Source organism: Lytechinus variegatus, chromosome 11, assembly GCF_018143015.1.
Source record: "Lytechinus variegatus isolate NC3 chromosome 11, Lvar_3.0, whole genome shotgun sequence".
NCBI lineage: Eukaryota > Metazoa > Echinodermata > Echinoidea > Temnopleuroida > Toxopneustidae > Lytechinus > Lytechinus variegatus.
Genome location: NC_054750.1, coordinates 20,755,868 through 20,782,138, shown reverse-complemented (window position 1 = coordinate 20,782,138; position 26,271 = coordinate 20,755,868). Strand labels below are relative to the sequence as shown.

The window sequence follows — 26,271 nt, the reverse complement described above, 5'->3', positions numbered from 1 at the left end:
TCTGCACATGCGCAGATGGTACAAGAGTGGGTTAAAGATTCGAGCAAGACGACGAAATGATACGGGACACCTATCATCCTGTAGATTATCATGATCGTAAAACCCCAAAGAACGAAGAAAGAGATGATAAATCGATAACCAGTCTTCCAAAATAGACTTGTTTTCTGGTTGGGTCACGGACTTGAGCCAACGAAAATCGAATGTAGTAAGGGGCATTCCACGATACGAAATTCCCAATTCGAATTCCATTCGGTAATTTTAACGATTTTAAAAAGGTATTATCTATACATACATACATATATATATATATATATATATATATATATATATATATATATATATATATATATATATATATTTATATATATATATATATATATTCTGTATATAATTGTCACACCAAAAACAAACTACATACAACTTATCTTAGTCGAAAAAAACAGTGTGCAAGGTAGTATTCTGACGTCGGTTCTAACTACGACTGTGGTCTAAAGTTAAACTGACTTCGAAAATACGGGGTAATCAGTCTTGATTACACCTTCTGAATAAACAGACAATGCATGTATTTATTTCATGAGACGATACAGTTGGGCAGACATTTTTAAAGGAGATGCAAGAACTTATTCGAGTAAAGAATCTCTAACGTTCTCAATTCTAAGGTGCTTAAAACTTAAAGTTCATTTTCGAAAGACTAGTCTCGGTATTGATTAGTATTGATACGATCGGGCCAAGGAAAGCCTTATCCTATTGTTCGCATCGAAGCGTTTGTTTTCGACGAGGGAACAACACTAAATTTTTCTTACACATAGAACACTTTGTGAAAAAATGGAGTGGACGGACGCATAGAATTAGATACCTTGATCATCTTATATTGCTTGTAGAATGAGAACTGTTCGAAGATGGAAAAGTATTACAAGGCGAAGAATGGTAAGAAATCTTGGACGATTTAATACTTACTTTTTGCACCATCTATACAGTAGGCCTAGTAAACATCATAAGTATTGACACTCTTTGAAATTGAAGTGTCTTCACCTTTCCTTCAAAAAACAATTACAGGTATACAAAGATTACGTGGGCATTAATTTATTTTATTCAGCTATCATCTACAAATGATGCTATATCTGATTTTACACTATTTACACAACAAGGAATAGGATGTATGATTAAACTTTAGAGATGTTCAACATCATTCATATCATAGCATTGGTTTGATCAGTAAGAAGCTGCGTCTTATGATTGATGCTTGTAGCACATTATGTACATTGTCCAAGGCTGATAGAGGTATCTAGAAGTCAGTACCAAGGGTCCAGTCAGCATGGCTCAAAGTTCTTGAAGATGTTGCCCGGACATGCATTTGCCATCTTGACCATCAGCGATTCATCAGGTAAAGAGTAGTTTCTATATGTAATGAGAGGGTAGGGTCTCTAATTGATTTTATTAGTTTTATTCATCTAACGTGAGGCCTATCATGCTTATGAACTCCTTCCTGATGCAATGGCTTAAATAGGGCGCGTGTTTATTTTACTTTTCTTGGCTCTATACTGTCTCAGAGAGTTCAAGAAAGCCATTATTTATGCAGTTTTATTATCCTTATTCTAGGTCACCATGATGTAATTGTTCAGTTCTATGGCCATTCCAACTAGACAATTAGTGAGATTATGTCGAATATTCTTAACCCATTAAAATGCATATTTTGCATGTTGGCAGTACAAATACAACACAAAAATTGTAAAGACCTGCAATGTCCCTGACAAGTTTAGAGTTAAGTCTAATGTTTCAACTTAATTCAAATAGATCTTTAAGACTGTTACCAGCCAACTCAAGGATCGCATCAGGAATATGAAGGTTGTATAAGTTTGGTATGCGCACAGAACCTAACGGTTACATTACATCATTCTTGGTTAAAGCACATTGAAGTCATGAAAATGCTTGACATCACACACATGGCTTTTCGAGCACAATGGCCCCCTTTAGTTATTTCATCATGAACAAATTAACAGAAAGGTATCATCGGGAAGGGTGATTGACTTCATTGAAAATACACAATTGCCAATGAAAGGCAAGTCACTGAAAAATGATTGATTTATTATGATCCAATCCGTTACTGAAATACCGGTACACATTTATTTGCTGTACGCGAAATGGATCTCTTATGGCCCAAATTTGAATTTTCAGGATATCTTCAGGAAGTGTGAGCCAGACTGACTGAACCCTTGATAATGTCCTCTAGAGACCTCTATAAGCCTTGGGGATGTAAACAATCACCAAGGGTATGAATAATTCTAACATATTAAAATTTTGATGAAGCATTATTATGCCAATGGGATAAGACTTGAAGCTCTGAAGATGGAAGTTCAAAATAATTAGCTGGTGTACAAGTAGCTTCAGTTCACCTTTCATTTCTTTCAGAAAAAAATGCAAACACTTAAATTTTCCACAGGGTTGAATAATTCAAATGCATATTGTTCACTGCAAATTAAACCATGTTATGTCAACTATTGTCTACGTGTAAGATGTATGCATTTGGTCGACTTGATTATGCATCAATCTCACTACTTCATTGACATATGTCCATTCAATTTCTTACTTTGATCTCTAATTGAGCCAGAATGATGATGCTTTCGGCCTTGCTGAATATACAGTGAGTAAAAACGAATCATAATCATTGCAATAGGCCAGTCGTAGCCACCAACACCTCACCAATTCCTTTTTATCTGTAACATTGCAGGTAAATGCCAGACAGCAGATTGTTGGCATGATAATATTCACTTTTGGCGTTTTCATCCTCAACGCCATCCTCCAGACAAAGTCTTTACAAAGTGACTCACAGGGTCCCGATGGAAGCAACTTGGGAAACCGTCCTGTTACGGAGATGACCTTTGAACCTTTCCCTGATGTATCAACGAACTGTGTCAAGAAGGTCCATATTTTTGGTAACCTGACAGATATGGCGTCTTGGCTGGAGCTTTCATCATGGCATAAGCTTTTCAAGAGGGGCGAGGTCTTCAAACATACTGCAGATGCCTTGTGCCCTCTCTACAATTGCACCCTCAGATTTACGATTGGGACAAACCTTACTCATCTCAAAGGAAAGGATGCCGTCATTTTTGGCGCGCTCCCGAAGGCATTTGAAGGAAGACTCCGTGATGTGATTTCCAAGGAACCTGAACCAGGACAAACCTGGTTTTATTACAGCACCGAAACACCTTTGCGTGTCGTCAACTGGAACAGAGACCTTCGCATTGCCGATTTGAAGTATCATAAAATAATGACCTATCGCAGCGACTCTGATATCCATATTCCTTTCGGTTACTATCAGAAAAGATCAAAGCCTCTCACAGATGCTGAATTCAATACTAAATTTATACAGAACAGGACGAAACTCGTAGCTTGGATGGCAAGCAATTGTGCACAGATCTTCTGGCCCCGGATACCAATCGTGGAACAACTCGGTCGTAGAGTACAACTTGACACGTATGGCAGATGTGGAAAGTTGTCTTGTCAACCCCAGCGTTCGGAAAAGTGCAACCACATGTTGAAGGAATATAAATTCTACCTGACCCTTGCAAATTCAGAGTGCCACGAGTACATTACTGAAAAGTTTTGGACTCAGACGATCGGCCAGGGTATTGTTCCTGTCGTTTACGGTGCCCCAAAGTCCGACTTCCAGAAAATGGGACCTCCAAACTCTTTCATCCATCTTTCTGACTATTCCTCACTGAAAGAAATGGCAGAACATCTCAAGAAGCTGAATAAAGATCACGAATCTTACATGAAGTACTTAGAATGGGGTCGCTATTATGAAGCAATTCCGACATTTCCCATTCAGATAAACAACTTGTGCAGGATTGTACCCCATCTTTACAATGGAACTACGCAAGAGTTGCATAGACTGGGTGACTCCACTTGGTACAAAGGGTGTCGAAACCTACCCAATAAGGATATTTTAACCCCATTTTGGCCCAGGGAGCAGATGCTTGCATATTTCACGTGGACTCCTTGGGGTTCGAAAAGAGATGGGATAAATAGAGGTACTGATATAAAACCATTCTAAGTTTCTCAGAGGTGTACCTATCTCTCATTGACACGGGAAAATTGTTTTTCTTCAACCAGGCTGGTGCAGGTCTGGTGAGAGGCTTGGCATCATTGGCGGCGGAAGCCAAAATATTTAGGGGGTGTCCACCTGAAATCTTTGAGATGGACACATGTCAAAAATTGGACAAGCGCCCCAAAAATTTTTGACAAGCAAAAAAAAAAAAAGGTCAGCAACCTAAATTTTAGGGGGGGACAACACACGTTTCAGGGGGTCCACGTGAAAATTGACAAGCAAAAAAAAAAAAAAAGGTTATAAAAAAAAAATTAGGGAGGGACCGTCCCCCCACCTAAAATTTAGGGGGGACATGTCCCCCCGCTTCCGCCGCCTATGCTTGGCAACCTTTTAATCCTTTTTAAATGTACTAAAACGTACTTGTAGTGCCCCACTTGTGGAAGTGATGATGAAAAAGTTTGTTTGTTCGCTTGTCAAGATTCTTGTTATTTGAAGATCTTTTTTCCTTTTCGAAATCCTGAATCTGCTCTTAGTAATGAGCATGGTATCATTGATAATACCTGGTACAACAGGCCCTATTTGATCAAAGAATGGTAAAGCCCTGTGGTTCATAAAAGAAAAGGCATCTCTTACTTCACAATGTGTTGTCAAAATGATTACAAATTTGAATATAACATTATTAAAAACCTTTGAACAGATTTCTTATCAATGTAGATTTGTTTTAATTTTGTAATTTTATTATGTACTACTGTATTGTAATTACACATGTCTAGAGTTTTAACATGAATTCCTGTGTATTATCATTACATCATAAATTTTATTGCAATACAAGATCTTTAGGACACTTCATGACAGGACACATCTCTCTGAGATAAACAAGAAAAAGTTTGCAGAAGTCTACCTTCTCTAAATCAATTATGCTCTCAAGTCGAAGCACTTTACAAGACCTAATTATACAAAACATGTGTTTTACAAAATGGATTATGTGGCCCCAACAGATTTGTAATGTGCCATCGACTTGTTGAGATAACTCATCTTGCCAAGTCATCATAATAACATTATGTCAATATTGCGAGATGAATTATTACACCACGTCGACTTAGAAAAAGTTGTATGTTAGTGGCAAGATGCATTATCTCACCAAATTTATATATGAATTCATTTTATATCCACACCGTGCACACAGGTGAATGTTGATCAGAAATTCTGGGCCTTGATTCAATTCAACTGTATGTGTTGCATGCAATGTGGATATGAAATATACCAATCTGCTTTCTAGCAGTTAATAACAAAACAAACACAGACTTAATATTCACAATTTGTTTCTTCAAGATTTAATCTAATAATCAATCCACATTATTATAATTTACATATAAAAGTAAAAAAAAAACCTAAGACCTGAAACACAACGTTCAACATACGATTGCAAAAACAACAGTATGCTAATACAGTAATCTTCATATGAGAGCAGCTTGAAGAATGTTAACATTTTTTTAATGAAAAATTTCCAGAATATATCTTGTGCCTTATACCCCCCCCCCCCGTGTGCCAGATAGCGCATACATTCGTAATTTCGAAGCTTCGTTATTCCGACGGTTCGATATTCCGAAGGTTCATATTTCCGAAGGTTCGTAATTCCGAAGGTTCGTTAATCTGAAAACGAAATGAGGTTCGTAATTCCCAAGGTTCGTTAGTCCGAAAACTAAATGATTAACGAACATTGTTTCGTTTTCGGAACAACGAACCTCATTTCGTTTTCGGACTGACGAACCTTATTTCGTTTTCGGATTATCGAATCTTTGGAATAACGAACCTTTGGAATAACGCCACAAAAATTTTCAGGATATATCTTGCCTTATAACTCCCCCCCTTGTTCCAGATAGTCATTGTACATTGCAACTTATAATCATGTGAGATGAAAATTATTCTACCTAATAAGATATATATGTAGAAACTTTCATAAAGTCAACATTCCATAGATCAAAATATATTTGTCCAAGCTGAAGCATATGATGTGTTTTACACCATATTATTCAAAACATGCATTATATAACTTATAATACAGATATTAAGTTAAATTTCTTCCAAGATGAACATATTTTTTTAATGCAAATCACTACTGCTCTAATGAAAGTATGAGTTTAGTCAATGATAAACCTGTAGAGATTCAACGTTCAGTCATTAATTTGTTAAAGCAGTAACCTCTACTTTTGTCCAATAGAGCTCAGTGAATACGGTTTTTTTTTCTTTTGAATACAATCATTGTTCACAAAGACAATTGATGTTTACAAATTTATACCATAATTTCACCATCCCCCAAAAAATATAAACATAACTTTAATAACAAGGACTAATGGGACGTTGCAAGAAGCGTGCAGTTAATTGCAATTCAATTCGACCCCGTAATCAATCGTAAGTCTTGCGGTCTTAACCCTAAAAGGGCCAGGTTATTTGGACCCCTCTCACAGCTCAAGGGATCCCCCCATCCCCGAGATCTCGGCCTTCGATTGTGCGAGCACCACAAAAATTTGCACTGTGGTAGTGTGCAATAGAATCTACAAGACTGTATGGTAATTTTTTTTTGAAATAATAAGATTTTCACTTCATGAATTAAATTAATTATGCTAATTCAAATTATTCACAGATTCTTTGTAGAATCCCAATCAAACGTACTAAAAAATTTGGTTTGGCAATTTTTTTCTTATGTATTTTATTGTTCATTAAATTTATGTATTTCTTTGTTTTTCACCTTTTTTGATGGAAATTGTTGCAGACTTAATTCTGATCATTAAAAGGAAATAATTAAGTTTAATCAGTAAAAGTAGAAATAATGATACATTTATGAATTTTGGCTAAAGATACAATTTGCATTGGATTTGTACATAAATTCACGTTTTTGAGCAGTTTTGGGTCTGACGTGCACTTAGTTGTGGAATTTTGTAAACGTGTACCTGTGCATCGCAAATTTTGTCTCAAAAGATGTGCGAGATTCGAAAGTAAAAAGTCAGCAAGCGGCACAGTTGAAGAAATTCGCACGGCGGATTTATCTTGAAAAATGTATAGAGGGCGGAATCCACCCCCCAGGCCTAGGGTTAAGTTTAGTATATAATAAAATAACAGGGTTGTGAGTGGTCACAAATAAAAAGATCAGAAAAAAAAAGGCTGAATAGTGGTGAAAAAGTCTGAAAAATACAATAAAAAACATGCTGAAAATCAAAATAAAATAAATCTGAAATCAGGTTTAAAAAAATCTGAGCTCTCACACCCTTGAGATAAGAATCAAATTTCCATAATTTCAAGTTTCTTTGATAAAAGAGTACAATTATCTGATGGGTGATACATGTATAAATATAGAGTCCAATGTCATACACAATAGGGTTGAGATGCTTGATCTCAATTTATATTCAATATTACTCAATATTACTTTCAAATAGATGAATATTTGATATTGCACTGTATCTAGTTGATTATTGCCTGCATGTAGCAAGAAAAAGGTGAAATATAGGACAAGGAAAATCTTGGGGAGAGGTGTTTTACAAGGAGTTGAAGCTTACTGAAAATAATGGTTAACTTTCACCATGTATGATTTATAATGCTCAATAGATATGTGAAAGTGAAACTCTCTCTGCAGTCCCCCACAAATAGAGCATCAAAGTGATGACGTCACAAAAAAACTATTTTTTGTATTTCCATGATTTTGACACCATAGTTTGGTGGGAATTGGTTTATGGAGGCCTTAGATATGACCTATAGAACAAGGAAAATCTAGGGGGGGGTGTTTTACAAGGAGCTGAAACTGACTGAAAATAATTGGTTAACTTTCACCATGTATTATTTATAATGCTCAATAGATATGTTAACTCTCTCTGCAGTCCCCCACAAATCAAAGTAGTAGTATTTATTTCCGTATTAAAAGGAAAATTATATACGGTGGATTGCCCACATTCAGCATGTCTGGCACAGTCATGCTGATCTTCCGTGGGGTCCAAAACATTTAACATTAACATGTTAGATAAAATATAACCAGATTAAAATAACAGATGTACAGAAGATAAATGAAAATAGTGACATCGTCACAAAAAAATATTTTTTGTATTTCCACGATTTTGACACCATAGTTTGGAGGGAATTGGTTTATGGAGGCCTTAGATATGACCTCATGAATACATAATCAGTCCCATTGAACTCAATGTATTATTGGCCTGGTTTCTAACATTTAGAACGAGCCCAATACATTGACTTCATTAGGACTAATTATGTATTCATGAGGTCATATCTTGGAGCACCACGTGGACCAATTCCCACCAAATTTGGTTTGTGGGGGTTTTGCATCATGCTCTATCGAAATATGGTATCAAAACGATGACATGCAAAATGGAAAATTGATGATGCCACACTTCAGTACTCTATACCTGCATCTATTTCGAGAGTTGAATTTCAAAATTAAAAAAAATGGTACAAAGAATTACACTTTTAACAAAAACAACTTTCTAAATTGACAGATTCTTTAAAAATCAAATTACTAAATTGTTTTTGCTCATAGCAAGGTACATTACTGTGTGACTTATTGTGAGTTTCGAGTTGGTTGGCATCATGTTCAATAAATGCAATGTTGGAAAATTCTCTAAAAAAACAATGAAGAAACAATTATCTTTTTACAGATCAGACAATATTTTGTAATGCACTTGGTAAGTCATACAATGAGATGGGCAATGAATTTAACAAATCTCAATCACTATCCTATTACACTCACAAATATAAATGAGTTGTATATTTAATTATTTCTTCTGATGTATATTTTCTTATATCTTCTGAGGGCAATTAGATAAATAAAAAATTGGCAATATAAGAGGCAGCACCAAAAGAGAAGGCGAGATGATATTGAGCTAAAATCTATAATGGCAGGTCTAATTTTGTCCATAATCTTATCGTCCATATCATATTTATAACATTTATTCTACAACGTAATTCTAGTTGTACATTTGCACAATACCCCTCAATACATGGAGCACACAATTAGGGGATTTCATTTCAAGTAAACATAATCAATCAACTATCACGTAATGAAAACAATCAGTTACATCATGGTTGATTTCTTTTCTAGTATGAGCCTCACTAAATTGAAAAGTTATTCACTGAAAACCTAAAACTTGTGTCCACATTTATAAAAACTTTGAATTTTCATTCAAGAACAAAGAAAATTTCTTCACTGTAATTCTAAAAATAACTTGTACCTAATTTCTTTGAATTTCAAAAAAACTTCGGAAATAATCCTAACATTAGGATTTTATTAAATTATATTTTACAGCATGGAACACTCTTGCTGGGACTGAAGATTTCAGAGAATTAACAATCCAGGAATCGTTTCAAATCTTAATAAGCAAAAGAATTAGCACCATTCTTGCACCTTTTGCATGTGGGATGTCCAAACACATCTGGACTCAACTGAATAGAGAGGACCCTAAAGTGTTATACTGCCAAATACTTTCAAAGGCAATGAACATGAGTAATAAATAAGCTTGAATATGTGTTAACTTTGACTAAAATCACCACATGCACTGCAAAATACATAGGTGCAAATAAACAGTTTTTTTTAAAGTAAATGACCCCTTTTGTTATTAATAAATGTCAATACTTTAAGCCTAAACCAATGAAAATATCCCCCCAAACTTCAAAATTAACATTTCATATTATCACCCCACTCTGAAGTTACATAAAGATCAACTTTAGTACAAAACATAACCTTCTTACTATTTTACAATGCTGCTTTTTAAAATGTGTCTTATTCTCAATTATCTGTTTGCTGATAATTATTATCAAAGGTGTTGCGGTCTTGTGGACAAATAACCGTATAATACCTCACTGTCTACTGGATCCAGTAGTCCCTGTACAAAACCTATGGGAATCACACAATTCAGCAGTCAACGTGTTAACTGTTTGCTTATAATGGACCCATTTAGTCCCTGACTGCACAAGGCCTATCCGAATCACACAAATTACAAGCCAAGAGGTTAAATCTTGACTCGGTTATCATCATCGTGTAACAAGACACTAATTTTTGTTATGCAATAAAGAATCCTTGCTGTAGAAACTCCTACTACCTTGTATGATTCAATTATGGAATGTACTGCATTTCCTGCAGTTCCCAGAGCTGAGTGAAGCCTGAGAACTAACCTGCCGCCTTCTGAACCCAATTTGTCCCTATACAACGTCTATGAGAATTACAGAATTTCTGAGGTCACCAGGTTAAGATTGGAAGTCCTTAGAATGTCAACAGAGGGAAGTTCTATGACAAACCGATGGCCTTAACCAGAATACCATACCTCTGGAAAAGATCAAGTGTATGCAGCATTGTAGTATTGACTAGCGATTTCCTTTGCAATATTTTGTAACTTCTTGGGCCAAGAATATTGGCTCCCTCATCTTTCTGACCAACGTGGATAACCAGAGTGACACTGCAATACTATATTCTACTCAGTAAATTCATTCCCGGTTATACTCACCTAATAACATACCCCTCATCTCACAAGTAATAGTCTAATGATGATAACCCAGTGCAACACTGCAATATACTTTCAAAGATCATCTACATCAACCATCTGGAGCGATCTATATCAGTGATGGAAGCAGAAAACTCCTGACAGCGTAGGGATATTACATTACCCCATCTACCAAGCTGGTTTCATTCCTTTTTGGGTTTTCCATCCTTCTTCCTGCTCTTTTCATCTCTTTTCTCATCTTTGGGGGCATCCTTTCCAAACCATTTTCCAAATAGTAGGGATCGGCAGGGTTTCTCTAACGACACAAGCGGGTCGCCGACATTAAACATGATGGACGCCATCTTGAAGCCTACCAGGAAGGTCGTGAGCATCAGCATTAGCTCTGGTGCATCTATGGGGATGTAGTCCAGTGTTTCCATGGTGAGGAGGATGCTGCAGAGTATGGTGGCCTTGGTGGTGCTACACGGAGGGGAAAAAAATTGGATAACACAATTATTATAAAAATAATAGTAATAGTGGTAGAAGTGGTAGTAGTAGCAGTAGTAGTAGTAGTACTAGTAGTAGTAGTGGTAGTAGTATTAGAAGTAGAAGTAGTAGTAGTAATAACAATAATAAATATAATCATATGAATAATGATTATTACAATAGTACCTATTATCAATTAATTGAAAGGGGCAGCAACCATGGGTGTGTTGCCCTATTTACTCCATCTACAAAATTTTAATGTATGATATTGTTACCCCGGCTGTAGCCGAAGTGTGTATCCGAGAACAATTAATTAAAAAATTAGACAATTGCCAGAGGCCCATTTCTTGAGGCCATCATAAGTCTAACCTCTTGCCGTTATTTGAATTAAAGAGTGATCTTTCGGCTTTTACACTTGACATAATAACTATGACACACTGACCGTGTCATATATTTTTACGTCATAACGCAGTGTCATCACATGCCACAAAGGAAAAGTGAGCATCTCATGATAATGAAAGTTAGTGGCTCATGTATTGTGAAACGTTACGGTTGAAAGCCAACCTACTTACAATGATGGGTTGAGTAATTCATTCTGAGTCGGATTCCAAGCTCCTCGCAAGACTCTCTCAAAGAACCTCATGAAGGCACTTCCAGATCCTATCAAGGTCAAAGAAAATAAGGAGAAGTATTATTACCTGATACCTTTAAAGGAGAATGAAACCTTTGGAACAAGTAGGCTTGTGTCGAAACAGAAAAATCAACTAGAATTTAATTCGTCATGCGGACGAATTAGGTGGTCTGTCATGATTTGTCATTCAGTGTCGGCTGATGTATGAAATAAATCATTTAGATATCATTGATAATCTTGATCGTAGTCATCCTAAGAATAAGTTTTCACCATTACTAAATGTGATTATTGATGTGGTGATGACAATCGTCAGACATACATCTTCAAACAGATACATACAAGATAGATGATTATACCTCACGGATCAACACGGCAATGCCGGCATGATCCGGGGAGGTCCGGGATAGTTTTGCCCCAGATGACTGTGAACACGGCATCAACACGGCAGCTTCACACGGATCTACACGGATCATACCGGCAGAGCACGTCGTCAACACGGACCAATACGTCAGCAACACGGACCTACACGTCAGCTACACGGACCACCACGTCAGCAACACGGACCTATACACGTCAGCAATACGGACGAACACGTCAAATGCGTTATCCATTGAGCTAGCATATTCCCCATAGAGATTACACGTAAGCAAGTTTGAGAATTACAATTCAAATTTTGCAAGCGAAATACGGGCATGATCCCGGCATCTGATCAAAAAATGGAGGGCACATTTCCGAAAGCTTAGAATCTCAGCTACAACATACTAAAAGCTCAGGGAAAACTGACAAGAAACAATGGAGATATGGCTCACGAAATAGAGGAATGTCGAATCTAGTTTTGAGAAAAAGTCATGTCCCATAGAGATTACACGCAAAACACGTGTGATATGAAAAAAAGCAATTATAATCTGTTTTATCTTGCTAAATTTCAACTTTTATACCTTTTAATTATCATAAAGGATGATGTAAGAAGTGGCAAAAAGAAAAAAAAGTGAAAAAAAAAATCATCTTGTTCACCCCAGGACTCGAACCCGCGCCCTTTAGAAAGCAGTCAAAGCCACGATATTCCCCATAGAGAATACACGTAAGCAATTTTGAGAATTACAAGTCCAATTTTGCAAGTGAAATACGGGCATGATCTCGGCATCTGATCAAAAAATAAAGGGCACACTTCCGAAAGCTTAGAATCTCAGCTACAACATACTAAAAGCTTAAAGAAAACTGACAAGAAAAAATGGAGATATGGCTCACGAAATAGAGGAATGTCGAATCTGGTTTTGAGAAAAAGTCCCATAGAGATTACACGCAAAATGAGGAAAAATGACATGCCTCTTTTCATCGCTGTTTTACGCAATGATGCGTTTCTCAAAACGAAAATTCATGTCAATTGAGGAGAAAGAGTACATTCTAAACTACAACATATCGAAATCTGGGCGAAAAATGATCTATATTCGAGAAGTTACAACCAAATTTGCATAAATTTGATGACGTCATTTTTGAAAAAATGAAATTTTTAGTTTAGGCGCCATTTTGATGACGTCACGATATAATTTAGGGACATTGATGATATGAAATCAAATTTACAACTCATACTCTATCGATATATGAAAAAAAAATTGGGGGTCAATGGACTATTTAAAGAGCTACAGTGAATTTGCAATAGGCATGTTTTTGCCCATATATGGCCTATAGTGAGAGCTCGCGCGCACACGTGCTGCAAACTTTGACGAGTGTTAATTTCGTTATTAATGGTCGTAGAAGGTCGATCAAGGTATCAAATTGTTCAGAATTTTATTATCAATGCAATGATGTAAAAAAAAACGGTGATTTCGCGTTGCGTTTAGGCGTTACGCGCGGAAACGCGCGCGCATGCGTGCGTGCGCGCAAAATTTTGAAATGCTTAAAATGACCTGAAACGTACTCTCGTTTGGTCAAAAAATGATTTTGAGCATTTTGAAATTTTGACGCACGCGTACGCGCGCGTCGTGACCTCCACGTGACCTTTGATGACATGACCTAATGACCCTTAACTTGAAGTTGATGTGATGTTAATTTGATTGATTTTTGATAGTTGATAATGGAGATATGATTGATAATGTGATTTTACAAAATGGCGCCTAGATGACGTCATCATGACCTGATGACCTTGAAAAGCTTATTTTGACGTGTCCATGACAGATCCTATAAATGACATGAAATTCAATGAAAATGATCAAATCTATTTTGAGATAACTTGGCGACAAGAAAATCCGTAAAAATAAATAAATAAATAAAAATAAGAAAATTCTGACGAAATTAAGAGGTGATCTGTCATAAATGACAGACCACCTAATGAATAAGAACAAAGAAGGTTTGAGAAAAATCAGACAAATAATGAGAAAGTTATGAGCATTTGAATATTGCAATAACTAATGCTATGGACATCCTCTGGTTGGCAACGCGACAAGGATGTGTGATGTCACACGTGAATACGTTTCCCTTTGATGGACTATAAAATACCCCAAAATGTCTCTTTTTGCTTTTTCTTATGGTGATACAAACTCTTTATCCATGATGTATTCTTTAAAAATCTGTATTTCATGTCCTCCTATAGAAAGAGTATATGATCTACTGATAGATGTGATAAAAGAGGCAGTTTAATTGAAATATACACTAAAGTAATTGGGAGAGTTATTCACAGGTGACATCACACATCTTTGTCGCATTGCCAATGTGAGGATCTCCATAGCATTAGTGATCCCAATATTCAAATGCTCATAACTTTTTCATTATTTGTCTGATTTTTCTCAAACTTTCGTTGATCTGTTTCTCTGATTTTTCTGTTTTCACAGAAGCTATCTTGTTCCACAGATTTCATTCTTCTTTAATACTGGAACCAGATGATCCATGTCAAAGCCTATAAAAATGATAAAATTTGGTATTCAACAGATTAACATCAGTAAAACGAAGCACATGGGTTGGGGATTGACACCTGGAAATGGATGCTCCCTATACAAAGCTAGAGTATTCCAAAATACTTATCAATGGCATTTACTTCTTTTATCTAGATTCATTGATTTGTTATTATCATTCATTTATTTAGTATTTACTACTATAACAATTATTATTGTTTGTTTTTTTCATTTATGTATATATTCATTTTTTTTTTGGGGGGGGGATCATTTTCAATTGGTCTTGTAAATTTCAAATTGAAGCATAGTATTTTTCTTTTCTTTTTTAATCATACATTTGCCTTTAAACTTTAAAAAACCTACAAAATTAACTATTACGATTTTGAAAAAATATTTAATATAATGCCAAAAAGGGGGAAAATTGTACACAAAATCGGTGTTCATTTGAGAAAAATAGCTCACTGAGAGAGGGAGCTCGCGAAAAGGTATCCAGAAACTTATTTCAATTACTCTTTATGTAAAAGTCGGTGAAAGCAAGCATACCTCTGACAGTTCCGATGATGACCATGATGATGAATCCCTGAGGATAGACCTGAGCAGCCTGAAGCACACCCAGTCCGACCTTGCGTGCCCTGACAGCCTCCTTCATGGGACCGACCACAAGCTTCCCCGGGAAGCTGGTCACCAGCTTGTAGAACACATCAGCAGGTGAGTAGAAGATAAGGTACCTGGAAGAGAAAGAGGAGTTTTCAAGCTCAGCTAATGCTTCATGGTAAAGTGTCAATTATGGGAATTATACTTTCTTACTATTTTACAATGCTGCTTTTTAAAATGTGTCTAATTCTCAATTATCTGCTTTACTGCATTTTATTTTATTTAGCATAGAATAAACCTGATAAGGTTGTACTTCTGGGCAAACACAAGAAGGTAAGAAAGCTGGTAAGCAACTTCTATCCAACGGCGCCAAATCCGATGCTATATTAATGAAATGCTTATTAATGGTATCAGCAGTCTTCTCATTCCGATCTTTATCATTAGGTTCAACACCAGGTACAGCAATAACGTTAGATGTGTTATTCTTTTTTGTAATAATCTTGATTTGTTTATACCAGTCTGCTGGATTTGTTGATTTAAGATGAGATACACGTGTGTTATAATAATGCTTTTTTGCACTTTTTATCATTCTATTTACTTTATTTCTGAGACTACGCCACAGAGGTTTATTATTCTTCTCGAAAGCCTTTTCTCTTTCAATTATGATTGCCTTTATCTGTGGTGTCATCCAAGGTTTGTCATTAGCCTTTATCTTAATTTTCTTAGTCGGTAATAATTCATCCAGCTTTGATAGAGTAGTTAGAATAAGAAGAGAATATTTTTCAGAAGGATCTTGCAGCTGTAATATATCATCCCAAGAATATTGAGTGATCCATTGACCATATAAACGCAAACCACTGTCTGGTAGAGGGCGGGCAAGTTTTATTTTTATTTCCTTTCTTGAGCGTGCCAAACTATCAATTGGTCTTAGCAGTACACAGTTATGGTCACTTTTTCCAAGAGGTGAGGTGACACTAACAGGTAAGTAAAACTTTTCACAATTCATTACAATTTTGTCAAGTATATTATTATCTCTTGTTGGAATATTTACAACTTGATGAAAGTTATCATTATTCAAAATTGGTTCAGTATCAAGGTCATTCATGTCACCCATCACAAAAATGCCAGCATCAGGATGTTTTGTAAGAACATCATCAATCGTAGAAATAATATGATCAATATATTCCTGCCCATATGGACTACGTGGTGGAAAGTACAATACACATACGACAATACGTGATATTTCACGAGGTAATAATCGTGGTCGTACACAGACCCACAAAGCCTCAACATTATCAGGTACCAAAACAGGAATAATACTAGGATTAAAAATATCTTTAACGTATAAAGCCAGTTATTTACTATTACTATTTACCGCCCTTTCTCAGCAATGCTTTCATGTTTTTTGTTTTAACCCGTTCTGTGAGAGCAGTGGTCACAAAATTGTTACAGTAGTGAAGTGGAACTTCCTGATGGCAATGCTGCAAAGTCTTGGCAACATGTTCTACGTTCGTTGATGGTTACTTCTTAGCATAAGTGGAGCGATAAGCCAGTCAGTCTAAACACAATAGAAATGTTGCTGAGGTTGGTTAAACCACTGGGCCCCGTCTTACAAAGAGTTGCGATTGATTCAATCAATCGCAACTATGGACAGCTAGCAACGTTGATATGTATTATACATGTTTTTCAAAATATTTTCTAGCTTTGAGGTATATTCATGCATTGTTTTCTTAAAAATTCACTGTGCTTCTCTTTCTTTACAAAGGTCATTGTGCAAATTTCCTGTAGAATTTATGACACTGATAGATTTCCATAGAGTTACAATTGATTGGATCAACCGTAACTAGCCCCTCTTACAAAGAGTTACAAAGACTTGGTCTTCCTTACCATACTACTGTAGCAATGCCGATCTTCAAGTGGTATGCAAAGGGAGCCAAGAGGGACTGTCCTAATAGAGCATTGCTCAGTATGTATCCAGCGAAACAGGACAGCATGCTACACACCCAGCAAGCGAGGGGGTTGTTCTCCGCCAGAGAGATGCATCCTGTATGGAGATGGAATGGAGAACACTTGTGAGCAATGCATGAAGGAAAAGAATTCAGATAGCAAGAAAACCAGCAGAAAGATTTATTTTTTTAAATTCTATGACATTCATGTCATATTCATAATCATCCTGTAGAATTTTCAAACAACACCACTGCATCGTACATGTATATGTGATATAAGTTTGTTTTTTTAATAAAAAATTTTGTCAGACAAAAATGATGAAGCCAATCACTCCCCAGGGCTCGGTCTTACAAAGACTAAACAATACATTAAAAATCAAAGTTAAATTGAGATCAAAATTCCTGTATCGCAACGACACAAGATCAATCACAGATTGATTTGAATCTACACAAGTTTTTATGGAACGGGGGCTAGGGATGGCATAGACAGCTGGCAGCCGTCTGTTTCGAGTTTTTTTTAATCATTTTTTTAATTTTTTTAATTTCTCCTTGTACACAGACAGCTCCCTATCGTGCAGCCACCATTAGGGAACTTACAATGCAAATTACCCCCGTCGGGGCTCTTAAATTTTTTGTCTTTAATGAATCAAACTTTTGAAAATTAACGCGACCGAAATGCAAATTAATATTCACTCTTGGCATTAATTGCCAAACAGGGAAAAAAATCAAGTTGAAAGGAAAAAAAACAGTGACTTACCTCGGCTGTCGCACACCTTCACTTCCTGTTTTATCTGAACTTATAGTACATAAACATATGGCCATCGAGTCCCCTGTACAGATCGCGCTAGAACTTCGGTCTCTGTATTTGGTGAGTAAAGCCAACGGAGTTCAGCTGAGCAACCAACATAACAGAGACCGAAGTTTTTGGTCTAGGGATGGCACTGCCCAAACTTGTGAATTTCTTACCATCTCCTGCATCTCTCCGGAGGGCTAGAATCATCATGATGTAATGGGCCACATCAAAGAAGGGAAACAAGGGTAGCTGGGCATACGTGTTGGCATACTCTATGAATAGATGGTAGTCTGGAATATAAGCTGTGTAATTCATCTTCGATTAGAGGTGCTGCGTATGGGGTCTTTGAACGTTTAGATGACTTCAAAAGATGACTCAGATAATCTGTAGGGGAAATTAAAAATATACTATCCAAATAATTGCTATGATATTAAATATTCATGGGAAGTCCAAAACGTATGAGGTATACTTTTGGACACTTTTCACTGATCCAATATCAAACACAGAACTTTTTCTTAAAGGGCAAGTTAACTCTGACAAAAAGTTTACCGTAAAATAGCAGAAAAAATAATAAAACAATATTGCTGAATATTTTTTTTTCAATTAATTTTATTCATTCATTTAAATATCAATGTAAAAATCATACATAACTGCACAATTACTTAAAATATACTTTAAATGATTAGGGTGCCCCTATTAGCGAAAGCTTGATGATTCACTCTTTCAATGCAACCATCCTGCCTGTGAGGAATCTACAGGTATGTAGGACTACATGTACAATGTATGGTATGCCGATGCTGCACAGAGCACACACCTTAAAAAAAAATCATTAAATATCATTTTTGTGACCAAAATTACTAGTTTCCATACAGTTGCAATTCATTTTTCATTAGTAACTTGGGAATAATTTTTGTACTCACCAGAGCACTCAAAAACTTGAATTTTGGGCATATTTTTGTGTACGCCCTCTGTTGGTGGAAAGTAATATGGTAAGAAAATTTTCATTTTTTGATCTCTATTTTTAATTCAGAAAAAATAATTTAAAGAATCAAATTTACTTAAGAGCCAAGTTCTTTGATAAAAAGGTGTAATGGAAAGTAAGTAACTGACAGTATAAAAAAAATCAAGCATTTGTCCCAACGAAAAAGAGAAAATAAACCAAATATTGCCAACCTTATTTTGTCACACATGGAGATGTAACCAAGAACAAGGTTATATCATAACCTTGTTCATTGAATGAGTGGGACACCCAGTACATAATATATCTAAAGACTAAACATATTGTAAAGGCACTAGACCCGCCTTAATTCAATACATTTGGAGATATTCCCCAAAATATTTAGAAATATGGATTTTATCTTGATTTCATACCTTTGTTATTTCCAGGGTAATCTTTTGTCTGTATTTTCTTTATCAATCTATCAACTATATGAGCGGAGGATCGAATTATGCAGCAATGACCTTTCGCACTGAATTGCACTGGTATTCAAACTAGTGGTGGCGAATCTCAAAATGGTTTAGATTTCTGAACTAAATCTAGATTTATGTCAGTCTCTGGCTTTGACTAATTCCGTGTTTGGTCTTATCTCAAATGGTCAAGTCCATGGTCAGATGAGACAAGGCCAAGGGCACATTGAGAGACAGGACCATCTTTCATCGCTGGGTTGAATACTAGTGTTGGTAGGTTGAAATAGCCATTGGTGTAATTGGTATGGGTTGGTATGTGAACAATGCTGGGGGACAATTCAATCACAATGGGCAACTGATCAGGCTCAGTGAGCTGCAATACAACTTACAACTTACAAGGCATAGACCATGCACACAGACAGTACCATTAGACCACTACCAGCTACAGAGAGTTCATTACTACACACACACTTGAAGTTGAACTGAGGTTGGTGATAGCACTTGGAGCTGCTGCAGGGAATGACAAGACTGGGAGTAAGGTAGGATAGTATTATATACATGTGTGTACGTGCCTTAGTATATCTATGTATATTTATTTCTGGCCCCTCCACAATAAGGCCAAGGGCAGATTGAGAGACAGGACCATCTTTCATCGCTGCGGTGAATACAATTGTTGGTAGGTTGAAAAAGCCATTGCCACATTTTTCTATCACACGCACGTACAGTTGACAGATTGATAAAAACAATACTGGCAACAGACAACCCTGAATTTCCTCTTGGAAATGAGAAAGGTCTGAAATTAAGGTAGACATGGTAGATTCCCTATTTCTATATAATTAAGTTGTCCAAACGGGTTGAATACTAGTGGATGTATAGTAGGCCTAACATAACAACAAACATTACAGAAGAAATAATTAATACAAATATTACAAAAGAAATAAGACAGTAAACCCATACAGGCAGTAGAGGTGCACGGCCAATATTGGATTTGGAGACTGTCTCCAATGTGGGAGATTATCTCCAATATTAGAGACTTTTGTAAAGAATTTGGGTATCCAATTCCACAGACAGTCTCCAGTTTTGGAGTCCAATTTCCTTTGTTTATATTTGCTGCAAAAGGATTACTTTGGCAGCAAATAAAAATGTGATAAGCAGATTCCTCTTGAAAAATTACCCCTTTTCACCATCTACTTTTGTTTTGATAAGGATTTTTGGTCAATCACACAGAAAACAAATGGGCTTCTCACCTCAGTGAGACAAAACTTTGGGTGGAAAAAATCATGCTTTTGTTGGTGTTGTTTCTTTTGTCCTTTTGCAAAGCAAGTCTCCAAAGACCAATGTGAGACTGAGACTCTGTGAGAGATTGTCTCCCTAGATTGGAGAGTCTCCCATATTGGCCATAGCCTAGGGAAGCGAGGGAGTCAGATTTTACAAGGCCAAGGCCAGGGTGTTTGAGAAAAATTGAAAAGTTTGATTTGAATTTTAATTGAAACAAAAGGGAACAAATGGAGGTACCCGTAGTAATGTTTCCTGTGGCAGCCTGCTGTGGACGGTTCCCTCCGCGGGCCGAATCTCTTTGGGCCTTGGGTCAGGTCGCAGCAGCAGCAGCGCGCAGCGGTGAACCTCAGGCTCCACAAAACCGCCTATGCGAGACCCAGCAGTCGCGGCGGAGCTTCAGATGGTAAACCGCTAAACTTACCCGTGATAACGTCTCGAACAATACCAGAATCCAATCGCTTCTCAGACCACTTCCCCTTAAAAATCGAAAATTTTAAGTACTCTTGAAAACTTAGACTTCGTGGTTGTCATTGTATTATCTCATTCTGGCGCGCATTCTGGTTATTTTCAGTAATTTCAGCTAGCTGCTTACGTGGAAAAAGTACTCCAACTTTGTCCGGAATAGTATCTTCAACAGAGCAAATTAAAACGAAAAAAAGAAGAAAAGATGGTTGGAAATAATAGATCGGTAAATTGCCAATCCGTCATAGTATAACGCTATCTCTCTGCAATCCGTCCACTCACCCGGTAGCGTACACAGGATCTTTGAAGGGGGAGGTTCAAGCTGAATAAAAGTTGACAAGCAAAAAAAAGATCTTCAACAAAAAATGTATTTATTAAAAGAATATTAATACAAAAGAGTTTCAAAAAGTTAAAAGGGGGTTTAATGGAACCCCCTGTAACCCCCCCTGCGTATGCCACTGCACTCACCACATGGTCTACCTTCAGGCCATTCCGTCCATCAACATTTTGTCTAACAACCATCTGGTACAATAACCATTTGATATCACTTCGTCTAATGACAATTTCATCTCATTATCAGTTGGTCAGCTAATACTCGTTTTATTTTTATTAGTTTTGCCCAATTAACACTTTGACCAAATGGTATATGGACTAAACTGCTATTGGACCGACTGGTTATTAGAAATGGTAATAAGTGGACGAAATGGCAATTAGACCATGTGGATATTGGACGGAGGCTGCAAATAGACATGTGGCTGTTCGCAGTGATCCATCATGAACAGAATACACTTTTTTATTTACTGAACCGAAAGGGATCATTTTAAGCATTGTCCAACATAAAGGAAACTGAAGAGAGGATATAGATCTCACTAATTAATGATGCGAGCGCGAAGCGCGAGCTGAAAAAATGGACAGGCAGGGGCATACTAATCACTGTCGGTACAGAAGAGCTGAAAACTTTTGATATTTTTAAACTTGAAAACTTCACATTTTCGCAAGTTTAATAATAAACTCAGATTTTGCATATGTAATTGAACAGATGTGTATATAAATATCACGCGTGCGCAAAGCGAGAGCTGAAATTGTTTATGTTGAACCGAAAGGAACAGTTGAAGCACTGTCCAACATCAAGAAAACACTATGGAGAGGACATGCTAGCTGGATCTCACTTAAACATATTATGCGACCGCGAAGCGCAAGCTGGATTTTTTTTAGATTTAGACCATAAACCGGGACATTCACTGTCGGTACAGAGAGCTCCCCATATTCGCATTGAGAAAAATAAATCACGCAATATAATGACGATGCAATTAGACATTTATTCTAAATTTGACAAGGATAATACCGAGAAGAACAAGGTACATGAAGCAGTTGGAACAACTCTGCGTGACCCGACACACAGGGCTCAGACTGACGACTGTCGGGAAAATGACATAATGTCGGCATGACATTTTGTCATTTTCCCGACAAACGTCAGTACAAGAGCCCTGCGCTTGCATAAGAGATATTTATAATTTTCCCAACATCTCAGACTGCGCAACTTTACTGTGGTGGGGGGACAGTCCCGGGGACAGTCAAATGTATTGCTGTACACACGCGTGACCAAATTATTTCAAAGCATCCCTAAACGAGTTTTTCTCTGTGTACAAAATAACCCCCGAAACAAGTTTTTCGCGGGCTTGCACGTTTTGGCACCTAAACAAGTTGTCGCTAGAATATGACTCCGGGGAAAAAGCTTGCGGAAAATACATACCCTAAACACATTTGGCTAGTCTTAAAAAAAATTGGAAGAAAGCATACCCTAAATACGTTTGACCCTGCCATTGACCATTGTCCAGTTTTTCAAAACTACACCTTTTTAAAAAAAAGTTGTGTTTTTGATACCTTTAACAAGTGCATGCACGGCCCGCGTCCTAAAACTGAAAAAAACCCTCCCCCTTTAGTTACACCGACACACAGGTTTACCTGTTTAAAACTTCGTCAACCCCCTCCCCTTCTCTCTCTGATTTTCTCCTTTCTTTTTGTTTTCCTCTTTTCGTCTGCCCCTTCCTTCCTTTCTTTCTTTCTTTCTTTCTTTCTTTTTTCCTCTTTCTCTTATTCCCTTTTCTTTTTTTCTCCCTTGTTTTTTTTTCCTTTTACTATTTTCTTTATTTTGTCCTCGACAGCAGCGCAGATGTACCGACGATATTCAGAGTAGTGGGGTGTCGCACCCCCCCCCCTTAGCAACGACCCTGCATAGGTTTCAGATTTTGGGACCGAACGATTTTACCAAAATAGGTGCCCCTCATCTCCCCACACCCTCCCGGCGTGGAAGGAGAAGAAGAAGAGAAAAAGGGAGAGAATGTGAAAAAGAGGAAGAAGAAAAAGAAGAAGACGAAGAAGAAGAGGAGGAGGAAGAAGAAGAAAAAGAAGAAGAGAAAGAGGGAGAGAAAGTAAAAAGAGGAAGAAGAGGAAGGAGAAGAAGAAGAAGAAAATGAAGACATTTTGCTAGAGGAGATACGATAGCGGTAAAGCGCCCCAAAACCCTGCGATTATTTCATATAAATTATCACCTTGTATGAAAACAAATGGTCTTATATGCACTCTTCAGTGGGTGTGTAAGATATAGAATTTTTCGGCCCACTGGAAGCAAGTAATATGAGGGGGCATGCTCACCCATCGTCACTTTTTTTGTAGGGGGGGGGGTGGTTCATGTCATACAAATGAATCAATATTGTAATCATTCCTACCAACGAATGATGCAGCAATATTCTTAAAATTTGAATCACAATCGAAATGCTTTTTATTTTACGGTGCAAAATTGTGATGAGTAAACCGCATAGGCATATTAATATGAATCGTCTATATCCCTCAAATAGAACAGATCTACATACATACATCCTTTTTCATCTCCTTCCCACATCTCCAGTGGCGTATACGTAATAAGCAAAACAAATCAGGGGCTATATAGATATCAGGGGCGGATCCAGCTTTCGCCAATAGGGGGGGCCGAAAAATATTTTGATCAACATTTTTTTGATTGGCCGCTACAATCTGGCTTTTTTGGTTGGTTTTTCAGGGGGTAGTCCTAACTAAAGACTGAAGTATTAAGTATATGTTAGTATTTATTGCTATAAACAATATAAGGTATCTCATGTGGTCTTAATGAATGCGAACGCGAAGCGAGAGCCAAAAATCTTTGATATTTTATGTCCTTAGAACTGAAGATTCAGAGCAGTTTTTATAATCATGAACAAAAATAAGTATCCGACTAAACAATGCGAGCGCGAAGCGCGAGCCGAAATTTTATCATATAGTAACGTGAAAAGGGACTCAATTAGTACTGTTTTTAGTTATTAATATAGAGGATACAAGTATCACCAATTAAACAATGAGAGTGCGAAGCGCGAGTTCAAAATTTCTGATATTCCGACCTGAAAAAAATGAACAGGCTAAGCGCGTTTTTATTTAAATAAACAAGCTGTGTGTCTCAAACAATTAAATGCGAGCACGAAGCATGAGCTTAATTTTTTGATATACTGACATGATAAAGGAGCATTTTGACAAATTTTGGTAAGAATTTCCAAAGAGCATAGATTCTCACGAATCAAACAATGCGAGCGCGCAGCGCGAGCTGAACATTTTGATACACATTAACAATTTGTGTAAATCAAACAAAATAATGAAAGCTTGATGTACGAGCTCGCGCTGCGCGCTCGCATTGTTTGATTCGTGAGAATCTAGAATTTATATAAAGTCTATTTTCCAATTCTTCCCCTCATGCACCTTTTTTGGGGTATCCTTTCGGGGTCGGGCCGGTCGTTGCGAGACTGTAAATTACCCATCATGGGTAAAATACCTCTTTCTTACCTTTCTTTCTGTTTTTCGTAGTTTCAATCAAGGTAAAGAGTACACTTTTTTCTGCAGGTTGTCAAAAAATAGGGCCGGGGCCGGCTCGGCCCCCTCATGGATCCGCGCCTGGATATGGCGTATCGTATGAAATTCTTTGAAAAATTGAATTTTCTATATTTCTATTACAATTATCCAATAAGTTGATATATTTTGACGTAATATTCGGAAAATATGAATTTACCCTTTCTCTTTTTTTCTTGTATTTTTTTTCTTCGTTTTCCCCCCTCACGCCATGCGAAAGAACTTGACTATCCAGGCATATAATATCAAGTTTCTATTCTCATTTTCTCTTTATTTTTTGTCATCCCCTCTAGTGGCGAAGATAGGGGGGGGGGGCCTGGGGGGCACGTGCCCCCCCCAGAAAAAATTGGCAGAGCAAAAAAAAAGGGAGAAAGAAAAAAGAATAGAAGAAGAAAGACAGAAGAAAAAAGAAGAGGAAAATAAAAGGAGGAAGACGAGTGAATGAAATAATGTGAGGGAAAGACTTGCAACTAAAAAAACCTTTTCATATTATTATGTAAAATTTTTGCCGGCGCTTCGCGCCACAATTGCCTGTTCGATGGGATGCATATCTTGCTCAATAGGCTGATGTGGAGCAAGTTTTGAAGTGAATATGCAAAACATATTTTAGCTCGGACATCGAGCTTTCATTTTTTTTCATTTACAAATTTAAGTGCTCTGTAAAATGTCCGTTTTATGGTCTACATTATCAGCATTTCAAGCTCACGCTGCGTGGTCACATTGTTTGATTTGCCAAGTTCATATTGTCTACATGTATTCCATAATGTTCCATTAAACAAATGTATTCAGAATGCCCAGATTTTATGTCTAAATTTTTTTTAATATAAAACATGCGCGATAGCGTGCATGTTTTTTATTCAAAATGGACTTAAATTATCCAGTTTTACATCAGAATATCAATAATTGTCTGCTCATGCACGCTTCACGATCGCATTATTAATGATACCCAATTGCCCTATATCCTATTTATGACTTACAAAATATGAATAGAGTGTCCCGCTTTTAGGTCTAAAATCTCAATTTTCTTCCTCTCGCGCTTCGCGCTCGCATCAATTGTTTACTACCTATCCCATTAATTAATACAAAAAGTGCTTAGAATGACCATCTTTTTAGGTCGGAATGTAAAAAAATTTGCTCGCGCTTCACGCTCGCATTATTGAAATATATACCGTCTTCATGGGTAACTGTAAGCAGTCCTTAACAGGTCCCTTTTCGATAATGCTAGAACAGTTGATAAAAATTTATGTTAGCGCTTAGGGGTACATACGAATCTTGTTCAGGATCACACATAACATTGCCCAGAAAATTAAATTTCAAGAAAAAATACATTAAAGTAAAAAAAAAATC

The 26,271-nt window shown here is 36.9% G+C and overlaps 2 protein-coding genes and 1 long non-coding RNA gene across 5 annotated transcripts in view; 2 read left to right on the top strand and 1 right to left on the bottom strand.

Moving 5' to 3' along the window:
- Window positions 1–754: 754 nt before the first annotated feature.
- Window positions 755–4,200, top strand: LOC121424366 (glycoprotein 3-alpha-L-fucosyltransferase A-like). Its single transcript, XM_041620025.1, has 2 exons — window positions 755–927; window positions 2,729–4,200. The coding sequence occupies exons 1-2, from the start codon at window positions 883–885 to the stop codon at window positions 4,052–4,054; spliced, it is 1,371 nt and encodes a 456-aa protein (XP_041475959.1). The 5' UTR covers window positions 755–882; the 3' UTR covers window positions 4,055–4,200.
- A 3,173-nt stretch (window positions 4,201–7,373) lies between these two features.
- On the bottom strand, window positions 7,374–21,198 carry LOC121424446 (trimeric intracellular cation channel type 1B.1-like). Of its 3 annotated transcripts, none has more exons than XM_041620135.1 (6): window positions 20,972–21,198; window positions 18,039–18,249; window positions 17,014–17,170; window positions 15,076–15,260; window positions 11,586–11,673; window positions 7,374–11,007 (listed from the first exon to the last, which is right to left on the bottom strand). In XM_041620135.1, the coding sequence occupies exons 2-6, from the start codon at window positions 18,178–18,180 to the stop codon at window positions 10,731–10,733; spliced, it is 849 nt and encodes a 282-aa protein (XP_041476069.1). In that variant the 5' UTR covers window positions 18,181–18,249; window positions 20,972–21,198; the 3' UTR covers window positions 7,374–10,730. The 3 variants fall into 3 exon arrangements, with proteins under 3 accessions (XP_041476069.1, XP_041476070.1, XP_041476071.1); XM_041620136.1 differs by having other exon boundaries at window positions 21,143–21,164; XM_041620137.1 differs by lacking the exon at window positions 20,972–21,198 and adding an exon at window positions 19,237–19,259.
- The window catches only part of LOC121424449, a 31,112-nt gene continuing 24,512 nt past the window's right edge, over window positions 19,672–26,271 (top strand). Inside the window, exon 1 of the long non-coding RNA XR_005971381.1 lies at window positions 19,672–19,811. This is a non-coding gene — a long non-coding RNA (uncharacterized LOC121424449). The remainder of the gene's footprint in view (window positions 19,812–26,271) is intronic.